The sequence below is a fragment of the Gossypium arboreum genome, chromosome 8, assembly GCF_025698485.1.
Source record: "Gossypium arboreum isolate Shixiya-1 chromosome 8, ASM2569848v2, whole genome shotgun sequence".
Lineage (NCBI taxonomy): Eukaryota > Viridiplantae > Streptophyta > Magnoliopsida > Malvales > Malvaceae > Gossypium > Gossypium arboreum.
The window spans coordinates 24,377,694-24,391,970 of record NC_069077.1 but is presented as its reverse complement, the minus strand read 5'-3'; the positions used below and the strand labels follow the sequence as shown (position 1 = coordinate 24,391,970).

Genomic DNA, 14,277 nt, shown 5'->3' with positions numbered 1-14,277 from the left:
ATTCAACAATGAACTATGAAAAAACCAGACCACCACCCTAAATCTTATGCCAAAGAACTAAAAACCCACGCAAGTTTTGCAACTGAACCGACGGCTTGATTTACCCCATCTACCCATTACTAACAATGCAAACATGCAAAGCAATTTCCTATCTTTCCAAATTTATTCATCAAATGTCATCAGCATTTCCCAAAATTTCCACCATTGGCCACAGCATAGATCATAAAACTCTTCAACAAAAACATTACATTCGACTTGCTGTTAAACGAAAAGGGTAAGCTACCATGCCAAGTTGAACTTCATCAAATAGCTAGCGAAATTTACTAAAACCTTAATATAAACATTCATAAGAAAGTATTGCCATCCTCTTTAACGCACTGTTGCACACTAGCACTTAAACAACCATCAATGGAAGCAATTATATTATCTCACTTTCCATGTTTTCCAAACTGATACACATTTTTAACTAAGAAAATTGATTTGCTAAAATAGATTCATTAACCAATATTATGCTGTCATACCCAAAAAGATTCTCATTTCTCAAGCTAACATATGCATTCATCTCAATAATCAAAATTTAACAGAAATAAAAATAAAATAAAAAAAGAAGAATAAGAAGAGGATATTGAATATTCCCTCTAAAATTACATAACCATGAAGCTCATTTGTCAAGCTCCATTGCTTGAGCTGCTTTAGCTTTAGCAACTTCAGTTAACTTGGTCTTCAATTTTCTTTTCCCTACTTGAAACCCACTTCCACCTTTCTTCTTTTTCTTCTCACTACCATCAACCTAATTAACATTACAGATTTATCCATGATATAAGTCCTTAAATAAATAAAATTTATTAACAAATGAAAGAATAAAATGCCTTTACCTTCATCTTATTCTTCTTCGCTTGAAGCTTCTTAACCTTCTTTTCTTTCTCTTCCCTCTCCCCTAATTCGACAAGACAAATACAAATCATAAATCACTGAAAAGAAAACCCAAATGAGAAAGGGGAAATAATTGAAGAAATTCGTACTTTGGAGATCGAATTCGTGCTGCTTTTTCCTACGAGATAAATTATTCTTCTTCGACATATTCCTTTGTAGGCACCGCCTCCAATTTCACTGCTCTTCCTCCTCTGTGCTTAAACCTAACCCTAACCTTTATTTGGGTGGTTTTTTTTTTCTTTTAATTCTTTATTTGGTTTTTAGGACGTGGGTGGTTTTGTACTTTTGGGTCTGACATTATGGCCATTGGCCACCGTTGGGTCCATTTGAATGGGTTGGGGGGGGTGAGGTTATCTTTGATAAGAATGGCAATGAGATGAAAATCAACATCAAGGACACTAATATTATGATTAGGTCTAAACCACTCTAATTAGCCATGAATGAGTTTGTATAACATTTAAGGTTTATATTTTGACCCAAATCAAGATTAAGTACATATAATATTGATATTATAAATTAATTCAACTAATATTTTGTGTTTATATGATATTGATATTATGAATTAGCTCAACTTGAACTTGATCCAACCTATAAACATTAATATTCTGTGTCTAATTACTTTGCAATTTACGTATTTACTCCATTTACATAACTAATGAGGAACTTTTTAAGGATAACAACGAAACGAGTGTCTGTAATTTTTTACTTCGTTGAAAGTAATACATTGCGAAAAACTCTTCCCCTAAACGCTTCTCCTCCTTCACTCTTCCTTGGTCTTACCCTTTTGCGCTTCCTTGGTGGCCAGTTGGTCACCAATCATCGCCCCCTCCATGCTGGCCTTCTCCCAAACTCCCTCTTCTCTCTTTCTTCCATATCTCCCCATTCCCCCCCCCCCCCTTTCTTCTCCCTCCATTTCCTCCTCTCCCTTTCCTTGTTGGTTGTCAGATGTCTCCTTTGCCTCCGCTTGTTTTTCCGGCTTAAAGAGGACTTTTTGGAGAAATAATATCTTGGCCTTGTGTAGGCCCTCAACTTTTCTTGGAGGGAGACCTGATTGAGGCCGTCGCCTTCACAGGATGCGAGATTTTGTCATCCTCTATATCTTAAGATGTAAGGATACGACAAGTTTTCTTGGTCTACTACTGGACTTTCGATCAAGCTATCGTACCGATTCTTTACATTATGTTTAACTATGGACTTGTTCCTTTGTCCCAGGGGCTTTCTAGCCTTTATTTCTTTATTCTGTAATGCTATTAATAAAAAGATCAGTATCGAGCAATGCAAAAAGTCATACATACGTACATACGTCTTGAAACCCTAATAAGCACGTTTCACTACAATCATTTGATGTTAATATTAAGGTAGAGCTCCAAAAGCATTTACTGTTAAAGTCATTATTTAGCCAACAATACATATCAGAAACACTTCACTCACCTAAACTTGCTTGAGCACTACGAAATAATTCCTTGGTTACTCCATAATAGACTGGTTTGTTACCCGTAAAGGTGATAAAGTTCCACCCGAATGCTGATCCCCCAACAATATATGACCCGGGAACTTCACCATTTTCGGATTGTTGTTTATCTAAGACACTACTTGACTGAAAAGCATTGTTTTCGGAAGATATTGCCGGCTTAACAAGTTGCGGCTGCTCTTCTGGGTTCTGCTTCATTCCAGATTCACTTGGCACTTGTTGGTTTACTGCTGCATTATTACATTTCTCTATGGGAACTGTTTCAGCCATTACCTGCTTGTATAACTCCACTAAAAGCTTCATATCTGCAGATTGTAAATCACGAATTCAAAACAACATTAAACCCAAATTGTGAATCAAACATAAATACATGATACGATCTTAAGAGAATTGATGCTTATGAAAGAAGAGATTCAAGACATAGGGATATTAAAACCCATCAATAATTTATGCTAAACTTGGGAATAAACTATTTATATGTGAAAGTTAGGGCAGGCCTGCCCTGATGATACTCTGTTTCTCAACTATTTTCTCAATATCTAACTAGGGTTGGTAGCGGGTTGGATATTAATATCCAAATATTATCTGAATACGTGGGTATCCAAACTTGCACCATCCACTACTATGCTATCCTTATGGTCTAATCTAACAGGTTGGTTAAACAAGTCAAATAGGGCTCAGAGTATTAGGCTAACTCGAATTGGAGTTATGCAACATTTTGTGACTACACATAAAATTTAGTGATTCAACAGGAAATGTTCGAAGTTAATCATAGCTAATAAATGAAAAACAAACAATATGAATCATACCTTTCCTTTCCGATATCCTAAGCAAACAGATAGCAATAAAGATCAAATCCATGTATGACTGTAGTTAACAACAATTACAGAGCCAACAGTTTCAAAACTTAACAGTGTGTGTTTGTGCCATTCGCTTACTTTCTTTAATTTCGTTGACAGCCTTAGAATTTCGAAAATCAGGCGTTCGAAGAACCTTCAAGAAACATAAAAAAGTCCATAACATATATCAATAAAATGTCCTATGAATATAAAGCTATGTGAAGATAAAAATAATTCAAACATGCATTCCAGGTTGATGAAGCTATTTCAATTTTCAAGCACGATTAATTCTTGAGTGAGAATAGCCAAGCAACAAAATAAAACGAAAACAATCACACTGTATATGACTATACAAGTTCACACTAGAGAATTATCCCTTTACATTGTCAAGTCTAATCAAACAAATATTCAACTACTGGTCAAGATTTAAACTTGAACAACTATTCCATTAGTTAAAATTACATCAAAGAAATCATTTATGAATACAAATCAGGTTTTGAAGAATTACAACCCAATTATACCGAAACTTGATCAACAGAAGGTTTTTCTTTTAATGCCAAATGCAGCAAAAGGAAAAATGAAACCCAGACAGAAAAGGGAAGTAATTTGGAAATTTACATCGATGAAATGAGGGCGAAGATCTTTGAGGAGACGTCGCATCTTGAAAAACTTGGAGTTTTTGAAGTCGTTGCAGTTGTCTAGAGATCTTTTCTTGCTAGGTGGCTGTTGCGGAGGAGGTTGTTGCGTAGGATTTGGATCGTGGGTCGGTGGTGCATTCTTGGCTGATTTTACCTCTTCCATTTCTGAGTTCAAATTATTCAGGACTGCGTTTTTATTTCATCATTGGAGACTCTGGAGTGAGGAGTGAACCGCACTTTGTGTTTATCATAAAAAATAGAACTTACTTTGAGAAAAGGTTAAAGGGAAGGGCGTGTTTGGTCGGGCTAACTTAACGAAAATAAAGGGTTAATTTCTTAAGATACCCTCAAAATATAAGTTAATCTTTAAATTAATCCTTAAACTGTAAAACATACCACTTAAATTATGGGTAAACTATAAAAATAGTCAATTTTATTCGTTTCAGGTTACATTTTAGTCACTTATATTTGAAATGTTACGTTTTAGTCTCTTACGTTATCATGTTGCAATATTTTAGTCACTCAGCATTGATTGTCGTTAACGGTGTAACAATAAGCTGATATGGCACATTAAATCATCATTTCAAACGAAATTTTTAGGTTAAATTATGCATTTGGTCCTTATATTTTTTTTTCATTTTGAGCTATTTATTTTTTCTTTTATGTTCTTTGAACTTTCCCTTCTTCTTTTTTTCATTCTTCTAACACCTCACACCCGAGTCCTACGCCGGGACGGGATACAAGGCGTTACCACACTTAATCACATGCATTACAATGTTTTCGGATCATCAAAATTGATCAAATTTAAAACTTTATCTAAACTCCTTAACATGGCCTATGAGGCCTTAAATGTCCATCGGAAACTAATCGGGACCGATCTGGGTCTTAAACCAACTTTAGAAAAATAAACCTTAAAACAGGACACACGCCCGTGTGGAGGGCAACACACTCGTGTGGTCATTTTGACATGGCCGTGCTGATGGCTCGTGTAACACACAGGGCCTAAGCATCTAGGGGCACGCCTGTGCCCCATGCCGTGTGAATTAAATTCTAAATTCAAACCTACCCCTGACACACGCCCGTGTCCCTCATACGGCCATGACATACCCATGTCCTAGCCCGTGTTAAAAAACCTTGGCATTCTGTTTCTGACGTCAGTGTCCAATAAGGGGCACACAGTCAAGGCACATGTAACACCCCATACCCGTACCCAAGACCGGGACAAAATACGGGGCATTACCAAGTACACACAAAGACATTCGGGAAAAACGACTATCCATTTTCGTTCGAAAGTGAAAACATTCATAACATCCTTAATAGGGGTTTGTGTGGCCCAAAACATACTTAGAAACCCATTCGGGAACAACTCGGGTCCTGAAAAGGATTAAGAAAATTTTCTCTAAAAACAGGGGCACACGCCCGTGTGACCCTCACTACCTGGCTGTGCTGATGGCCTGTGTGGTTCACACGGCGTGTCCCTTACCCATGCGGCCAATTTAATTCACAATTTCTCATAAATCAAGTGCAGACTTTACACGGCCAGAGCACACGCCCGTGTCCCTGGTCCGTGTTCCTCACACGGCCTGGACACGCCCGTGTCTATAGCCTGTTGAACATACTGCCAACTTGGCTTAAAAATAAAAAAATCACACGGCCAAGGCACACGCCCATGTCTTTGGCCCATGTCCTTCACACGGCCTTGACACGCCACTGTTCTCAGCTCGTGGAGCTCTCTGTCCATTTGGACATGATTCAAATAAAGTCACACGGTTGAGACACACGTCCGTGTGCTCAAGCCGTGTGGTCAAAGATAGGCTATTTACCAAACCTTCAGGCCATCATTGCCAACAATAACCTACATAACATTCTACCATACCAATATCCCAATCAACAATGGACCAAGCAACCACAACAAATAGCAATTCAATTTACCAAGGGGGCAACAACCTTCAATGCATAACCCAGTATGAATATTAGCCATTAACCATGGCTTTATACAAAATGAATTAATAACACATTCATGAGCCATTACTTTGGCTAAACTAATGACATATACCAAGCAAAACCATCAAAAGTCCTATACATGCCATTATGACAAAATAAAAGCTTTCATATACCCAAAACGGGATTGAGTTGATAGTGTGATCAACATTCCAACCGTCTTCCAATCCTCAAGAGTCCATGCGTACTGTAAAATAAGGGAAAATGAAAGGGGTAAGCATTGACATGCTTAGTAAGTCCGGATAACAGGAAGGTAAACTTACCGGCTATTTAGCATGCAACCATATAAGCACTCAAACCAAACAAGTATAGGATAGATTTCCTATCACATGCACTCAACCATTAAGTTAGTCTCATGGCATTACAAGGTAATAACACCTCTAGATGAGCTTATCACATCATTATTCCCAAATTTATATTTCATATTAGTCCCGTTGAATTTCACGGTCTTCCGATGGACATCTCATTTCCCATCAATTCATATAAGTGATTATTTGTAGTACGAACTCCCGCGAACCTCGCATCTTATGGCAAGATTACCAAATTAGGGTAAATATTCCGTAATACAAACTTATAGAGTAAATGTCGGGATTACCAGTCCAGGTTAAATACCATACAACGACATATGCTCTAATGAGTTCGGATGTGAATTACTAGTCCGGGCTAAATTCAGATCCTACTTCGGATTACCCATCTGGGCTAAATCCTTAAGGCACACATATTCTCCAGGAGGCTAGATCACTTTAGGATCACCGATCCAGGCTGAATCCTTTTTACCGTCAATTCATTTTCGAGATATTCCATCGAATGACTCGATTCATTCAACCGGGACATTCTTATACGCATTTTACTCTCTTTAATAAATCTCAATAATTATTATGCAATTAATATTTACAGCATTCTTACAATCAAGAACATACTATTTAGGTACATTAAAAGTCTACTTCGAGTTATTCAAACTTACCTAGTGATCGTTTCGGATTTGAGTTTTGATCACTCCGAAACCTTTCGTTTCCCTCAATCGACTTCTGGATTCGGTCTCTCGGGGTCTATATCAACAAAATAACCATATCAATGCATCATTTAATTCCTTTTTAGTCCATATTTCACCCTAGGGAAAAATGACCAATTTGCCCCTGAACCTTGCTAAAATTAAAATTTTACCCTCGGGCTTGTAATTCGATTTACATCACATTTTCTAATCATTCAAGCTTAGCCTAGTAATTTTTATACCCATGGCATCTCACAATTCCATCTATTTCATACATTTCTTACTAATTTTGCAAACTTTGCAAAATGGTTCAATCAGGTGTTTTCATGGTAACACCCTTCATAAAAGTTGTTTATCTAACAACTAAGACTCATTTTCTTCCATGAAAACTTAGCAAACCTCAAAAACCTTTCATGGCAACTCCCTAGAACCTTTACCATTTTGCAAGATAGTCCCCTCAAAAGAAAGCCCATGCAATGGGGACTCTAAAAGTACAAAAATTATCAAGAAAATCATTTACTTGTGTGAGAAATGAGTTGCTAAAATTTAAATCTTTAAAAACCATCCTCTTTGCTGAAAATTTCAGTGGAAAAATGGGGAAGATGAAGTGTGATATCATCTTCCTTTGTTTTTATTATTTCTAGTCAAATAAGTTCACCTAAAATAAAATTTTTGTCTCCTATATGTCTCTATGGCCGGCCACTCTTGATTTTTAGGGGTTATTTGCCCTTTAAAAGCCCCCAAAATTAGTCCATGACAATTTAACACTACTTTTCTATCCAATTTGGACTTTTGCACTTTATGCGATTTAGTCTTTTTTCAGAATTGGGCTCAAAATCGATAAAATTAACTTATGAAAATTTTCATGTATCTATATAATCATGCTATAGCACCAAAATATTAATAAAATAATTTCTTAGCCTAAGATTCATGGTCCCAAAACCACTGTTCTGACTAGGCCATATTTTGATAGTCTTACCAAAAAACAAATTCGGGTATTGTGTCCTCATGACTTCTTCAGGCTCCCAAGTAGCTTCTTCCACTCCATGTCTATACCACAATACCTTTACCAAAGCTATGTTCTTGTTCTTCAGTTGTTTGACCTCTCGAGCCAAAATCTTAACTAGCTCTTCGCCATAAGTCATATCCGGTCTAATTTCAACTTCCGCTAGTGGAATCACGTGAGAGGGGTCTGATCGATATCTACGCAACATGGATACATGAAATACATCATGAATCTTTTCTAACTCGGGTGTCAATGTTAAACGATAGGCTAATGGACCAACTCTTTCAGTGATCTCATAAGGTTAGATAAACCGTGGACTCAATTTGCCTTTCCGGCCAAATCTCAACACCTTTTTTCATGGAGATACCTTCAAGAATACTTTATCCCCAATTTGGAATTCAATTTCTTTTCTTTTTAGATCAACATACGACTTTTTTCTGTCTGATGTCGCTTTCAAGCAGTCACGAATCACTTTAACCTTTTCTTTCATTTCCTTGATTAAATCAACCCCGTGAATCTGGCTTTCTTTGAGTTCCGTCCAATACAATAGAGTCTGGCACTTCCGGCCATACAATGTTTCATACGGCACCATTTTTAAGCTTGTATGAAAACTGTTGTTGTAGGCGAATTCCACCAATGATAAATATTTTTCCCAACTGCCTTGAAATTTAAGGACACAACATCGTAACATGTCCTCAAGAGTCTGAATCGTCCATTCAAACTGACCATTCGTTTGTGGGTGAAATGCCGTACTAAAATTTAATTTGGTACCCAAAGCTTCCTGTAGCTTCTTCCAAAATCTTGAAGTGAATCTCGGGTCTCTATCTAAGATGATCGATAACGGTACTCCATATAGCCTTATGATTTCGGATATGTACAAGTCAGCCAACTTGTCAAGAAAGTAATCGGTTCGCACTGGGATGAAGTGTGCCGACTTCGTTAGCCTATCAACTATAATCCAAACAGCGTCTTTCTTCTTCGGGGTCGACGACAATCTGGTTACGAAGTCCATGGTAATCCTGTCCCATTTCCATTCGGGAACCATCACAGGCTGTAACAAGCCCGAAGGTACTTGGTGTTCAGCCTTGACCTGTTGACATATCAAACATTTCGATACAAATTCAGATATGTCTCTTTTCATGCCATTCCACCAGTACATTGTCTTCAATTCATTGTACATCTTGGTACTTCCCAGGTGGATAGAAAGTAGGCTATCGTGCGCTTCTTGTAGAATTCTCCGTACAAAGTTGTCATGCTTGGGTATACAGACCCTATCTCTGAATATCAGGCAACCATCAGAATTGATCCAAAAATCCGACTCAACACCAGTCTCACATTGAGTTCTCTTGACTTGCAACTCATTATCATTAATCTGGGCATCACAAATTTCCTGAAGAAAAGTCAGCCTAGCTCTCAATTCTGCTAAAATTGAACCATCATCAAATAACGCTAACTACGTATTCAAAGCTCTCAAAGCGAACAAGGACTTCTGACTCAGTGCATCGGTGACGGCATTCGCCTTTCCCGGGTGGTAATTAATGATTAGTTCATAATCTTTAATCAGCTTTAATCATCTCCTTTGCCTCAGGTTCAATTCTTTCTGAGTTATCAAATATTTTAAACTCTTGTGGTCGGTGAATATACAGAATGTCTCACCATATAAATAGTGTCTCCAAATCTTCAAGGCCAAAACAATTACGGCAAGCTCTAAATCGTGTTGGGTAATTCTTCTCGTGCAGTTTTAGTTGCCTCGAAGCATAGGCGATCACTTTGCCCTCTTGCATAAGCACACAACCCAGTCCATTTAGGGATGCATCACTATAGACCACGAACTCATTCCCTGACTCGGGTAATACCAAAATTAGAACCTCGGTCAACGTCATTAATTTCTCAAAACTCTGCTGACATTCCTCTGACCATTCGAACTTAACATCCTTTTATAGCAATCTCGTTAACGGAGTCGCAATCATGGAAAATCCTTTTACAAATGTCGATAGTAACCGGCTAGGCCCAAAAAGCTTCTAACTTTGGTTACATTCTTCGACGGTTTCCAATCGGTGATAGCAGAAATCTTGTTTGGATCAATTCAGATACCATCCCCTGAAATAATGTGACCCAAAAACCCTACCTCACGGAGCCAAAATTCACTCTTGCTGAACTTAGCATAAAGTTGCTTATCTCGTAGAGTCTGTAATACAGTCCTCAAATACTCCGCATGTTCTGACTCATCATTGGAATAAATCAGGATATTGTCAATAAACACTACAACGAACTTGTCCAAGTACAGCCGAAATACCCTATTCATTAAATCCATGAATACAACGGGGGCATTCGTTAGACCAAACGGCATGACTAAGAATTCATAGTGACCATACCTTGTCTTAAAGGCAGTCTTGGGCACATCCGACTCTTTAACTTGCAACTGATAGTAGCCGGACCTTAAGTCTATCTTGGAAAATACAGTGGCTCCTTTCAACTGATCGAACAAGTCATCAATCCTTGGCAATGAGTACTTGTTCTTAATGGTCACTTTGTTGAGTAGTCTGTAATCTATGCATAACCTCATCGATCCATCCTTCTTTTTAATAAACAAAACACGAGCGCCCTAAGGCGAAAAACTAGGCCTAGCAAAGCCCTTGCCGGTTAAATCTTGCAACTGTACCCTTAACTCTTTCAATTCAGTCAGTGACATTCTATAAGGGGTAATAGAAATAGGCGTTGTTCCGGGTGCTAACTCAATACCAAACTATACCTCTCAAACAGGAGGTAGCCTAGGTAACTCTTCAGGAAACACATCCGGATATTTTCATACCACCGGTACCGACTCCATTCTCAGTTCAGATTCTTTGGTATTCAAAATAGTGGCTAAGTAGGCCTCATACCCTTTCCTCGAATACCTTTGGGCTGTCATCGAGGAAATCATAACCAGTAATGAATTCATCTCACTTGAGTCAACTAGGAGAGTTTTACCATCAGGACACGTCAATTCAATATACTTGCTACCACAATTTACAACCACGCTAGGGACGGTCAACCAATCCATGCCAAGAATTACGTTGAACTCATCAAAAGGCAAGAGCATAAGGTTGGCCGAAAAACAATGGCCTTGAATCGTTAAAGGAAAATTCTTACAAACTTTATCTACTAGAATAGACTTGCCTAGAGGGTTCGACACTCTAATTACAAATTCAGTGGGTTCTATAGACATGTTCATATTAGACGCCAATTTCATGCAGATATATGAATGGGTCGACCCGGATCGATCAAAGCAATAACACGAGTATTATAAAGAGAAAATATACCCATTATGACATCAAGAGTAGAGGCCTCCTCTTGAGCACGTATCACGTAGGTTCTTGCCAGAGCTGAGGCCTCTGACCTTGCAATGGAGTTTTTGGCAACTGTTCGACTATCACTAGCACTTTCGGGAGGTCTAGAAGATCTACCCTAGGAATTAAGAGCATTTGATTTCGAAGCTGGCTCAGCTTCTCTATTCGCTCTTTTTGGGTATTCTCTAAGGAAGTGGTCGAGAGAACCACACCTGTAGCATGCCCTGCTCTTCATTCGGCACTCTCCGAAGTGAAACTTATTGCAACTCATGCACTTGGGGCTTTGGTTATCAACACTTCCCACACTTGTGGCCGAAAGAGAAGAAGACTTCAGATTATAGCATTTTGAACTCTTCGCACTGCTCGAGTATCCTATTGATGAAGTGGAGCGGTCTTGGCGACTTTTCGATTTCTTTGTAGGAAAGGAATACGCCTTGCTACTAGTCCTCTTACTTGATACCCGAGCCTTTCTCTTGGCTTGCCTCCTTTCATTGTCGAGCTCTTCGGCCTTCTTGGCCCGATCAGCTAAGGTAGTGAATTCTCGTATCTCAAGAATTTCGATCAACAGTTTAATTTCTTCATTCAAACCCTCCTCAAAATGTTTACACATTTCAACCTTCGTTTGGACCCATTCATTTGCATACTGACTTAGCCTCACAAATTCCTTTTCGTATTCAGACACAGTTCTATCTCCTTGTTTGAGTTCTAGGAACTCCTTTCGTTTTTTATCTAAAAACCTTTGACTGATGAACTTCTTTTTAAACTCGACTTGAAAGAATTCCCATGTAATGATCTCTCTTTGTGCCATCGAATAAATGGTCTTCCACCAATGATAAGCAGTATCCTTCAAAAGAGACACTGCACATTTTAAACTTTCTTTTGGAGTACACAACAACTCATCGAGCACTCTCATAGTATTTTCAAGCCAAAATTTTGCATGTTTTGGGTAGTCATCTAGGGTGGCTCTGAACTCTTTGGCCTCGTATTTCTTAAGTTTGTCTACCAGAGCCTTTCCCAATCTCACAAGTTCTACGACCTGTGGTGCTCCCTCAGGTTGGGCAGTAGATGGGGGAGGTCGGGGTATCTCAAGACGATTTCTCATATATTCCCTGAACTATTCGTCCATCATCTCGAAGAAGGCAACTTTCGCCTCTTCCCGTCCCCCAGACATGGGCCTTCTACTACTACTAGAGTTATCTCTCTATACGGAAGCTGAAGCATGGCTCTCGGCTCCCTTGGACTCATCTCGAGCTTGATTGAAAGACATTTTCTAAATTCAAATACAATTACAAAGGTTAGGAGATGTCACACTATCATTACTTGTATAATATCATGAATAACTAGACTCAGTACGTGCTACGTTAGTCTGAGAACCGACTAAATCATAGCTCTGATACCAATAAATGTAACACCCCTTATCCTTACCCAAGATCGAGACAAAGTACGGGGCATTACCAAGTACACACAAATATATTCGGGAAAAAACGACTATCCATTTTCGTTCGAAAGTGAACATTCATAACATCCTAAATATGTGTTTGCGTGGCCCAAAACATACTTAGAAACCCATTCAGAAACAACTCGAGTCCTGAAAAGGATTAAGAAATTTTTTTCTAAAAACAGGGGCACACGCCCGTGTGACCTTCACTACCTGGCCGTATTGATGGCCCGTGTGGTTCACACGGCCTAAGCACCTAGGGACACGCCTGTGTCCCTTGTCCGTACGGTCAATTTAATTCACAATTTCTTATAAATCAATTGCAAACTTCACACGGCCAGAACACACGCCCGTGTCCCTAGTTCGTGTTCCTCACACGACCTGGACACGCCCGTGTCTATGGCCCGTTGAACATACTGCCAACTTGGCTTAAAAACAAAGAAATCACATGGGCAAGGCACACTCTCATGCCTTTGGCCTGTTTCCTTCACACGGCCTTGACACGCCCCTATTCTCAGCTCGTGAAGCTCTCTGTCCATTTGGACATGATTCAAATGAAGTCACACGGCCGAGACACACGCCCGTGTGCTCAGGCTGTGTGGCCAAAGATAGACTATTTACCAAGCCTTCAGGCCATCCTTGCTAATAATAACCTACATAGCATTCTACCATACCAATATCCCAATCAACAATGGACCAAGCAACCACAACAAATAGCAATTCAATTTACCAAAGGGACAACAACCTTTAATGCATAACCCAGTATGAATATTAGCCATTAGCCATGGCTTTATACAAGATGAATTAATAACACATTCATGAGCCATTACTTTGGTTAAACTAATGACATATACCAAGCAAAACCATCAAAAGTCCTATACATGCCATTATGACAAAATAAAAGCTTTCATATACCAAAATGGGACTAAGTTGATAGTGTGATCAACGCTCCAACCGTCTTCCAATCCTCAAGAGTCCATGCGTACTGTAAAATAAGGGAAAATGAAATGGGTAAGCATTGACATACTTAGTAAGTCCAGATAACAGGAAGGTAAACTTACCGGCTATTTAGCATGCAACCATATAAGCACTCAAACCAAACAAGTATAGGATAGATTTCCTATCACATGCACTCAACCATTAAGTTAGTCTCATGGCATTACAAAGTAATAACACCTCTAGATGAGCTCATCACATCATTATTTCCAAATTTACATTTCATATTAGTCCCGTTGAATTTCGCAGTCTTCTGATGGACATCTCATTTCCCGTCAATTCATACAAGTGATTATTTCAAGTACGAACTCCCGCGAACCTTGCATCTTACGGCAAGATTGCCAAATTAGGCTAAATACCCCGTAATACAAACTCATAGAGTAAATGTCAGGATTGCCAGTCCAGGCTAAATCCCACACAACGACATATGCTCTGATGAGTTCGGATCTGAATTACCAATCCAGGCTGAATTCAGATCCTACTTCGGATTACCCGTCTAGGCTAAATCCTTAAGGTACACATATTCTCCGGGAGGCCAGATCACTTTAGAATCACCTATCCGGGCTAGATCCTTTTTACCGTCAATTCATTTTCGAGATATTCCATCGAATGACCCTATTCATTCAACCGGGACA

The 14,277-nt window shown here is 38.9% G+C and overlaps 3 protein-coding genes across 3 annotated transcripts; all 3 read right to left on the bottom strand.

The window, feature by feature from the left end:
- Positions 1–536: 536 nt before the first annotated feature.
- On the bottom strand, positions 537–1,301 carry LOC108469035 (mediator of RNA polymerase II transcription subunit 2). The gene is made up of 3 exons (XM_017769924.2): positions 1,023–1,301; positions 876–937; positions 537–790 (listed from the first exon to the last, which is right to left on the bottom strand). The coding sequence occupies exons 1-3, from the start codon at positions 1,078–1,080 to the stop codon at positions 662–664; spliced, it is 249 nt and encodes an 82-aa protein (XP_017625413.1). The 5' UTR covers positions 1,081–1,301; the 3' UTR covers positions 537–661.
- A 958-nt stretch (positions 1,302–2,259) lies between these two features.
- LOC108468880 (uncharacterized) lies at positions 2,260–4,182 on the bottom strand. The gene is made up of 3 exons (XM_017769747.2): positions 3,862–4,182; positions 3,343–3,397; positions 2,260–2,709 (listed from the first exon to the last, which is right to left on the bottom strand). Exons 1-3 carry the CDS (start codon positions 4,042–4,044, stop codon positions 2,357–2,359), a joined length of 591 nt encoding a protein of 196 aa, XP_017625236.1. The 5' UTR covers positions 4,045–4,182; the 3' UTR covers positions 2,260–2,356.
- A 4,644-nt stretch (positions 4,183–8,826) lies between these two features.
- LOC108468256 (uncharacterized) lies at positions 8,827–11,818 on the bottom strand. The gene is made up of 4 exons (XM_017769147.1): positions 11,432–11,818; positions 11,182–11,326; positions 10,008–10,099; positions 8,827–8,898 (listed from the first exon to the last, which is right to left on the bottom strand). The coding sequence occupies exons 1-4, from the start codon at positions 11,816–11,818 to the stop codon at positions 8,827–8,829; spliced, it is 696 nt and encodes a 231-aa protein (XP_017624636.1).
- Between the last annotated feature and the right edge of the window lie 2,459 nt (positions 11,819–14,277).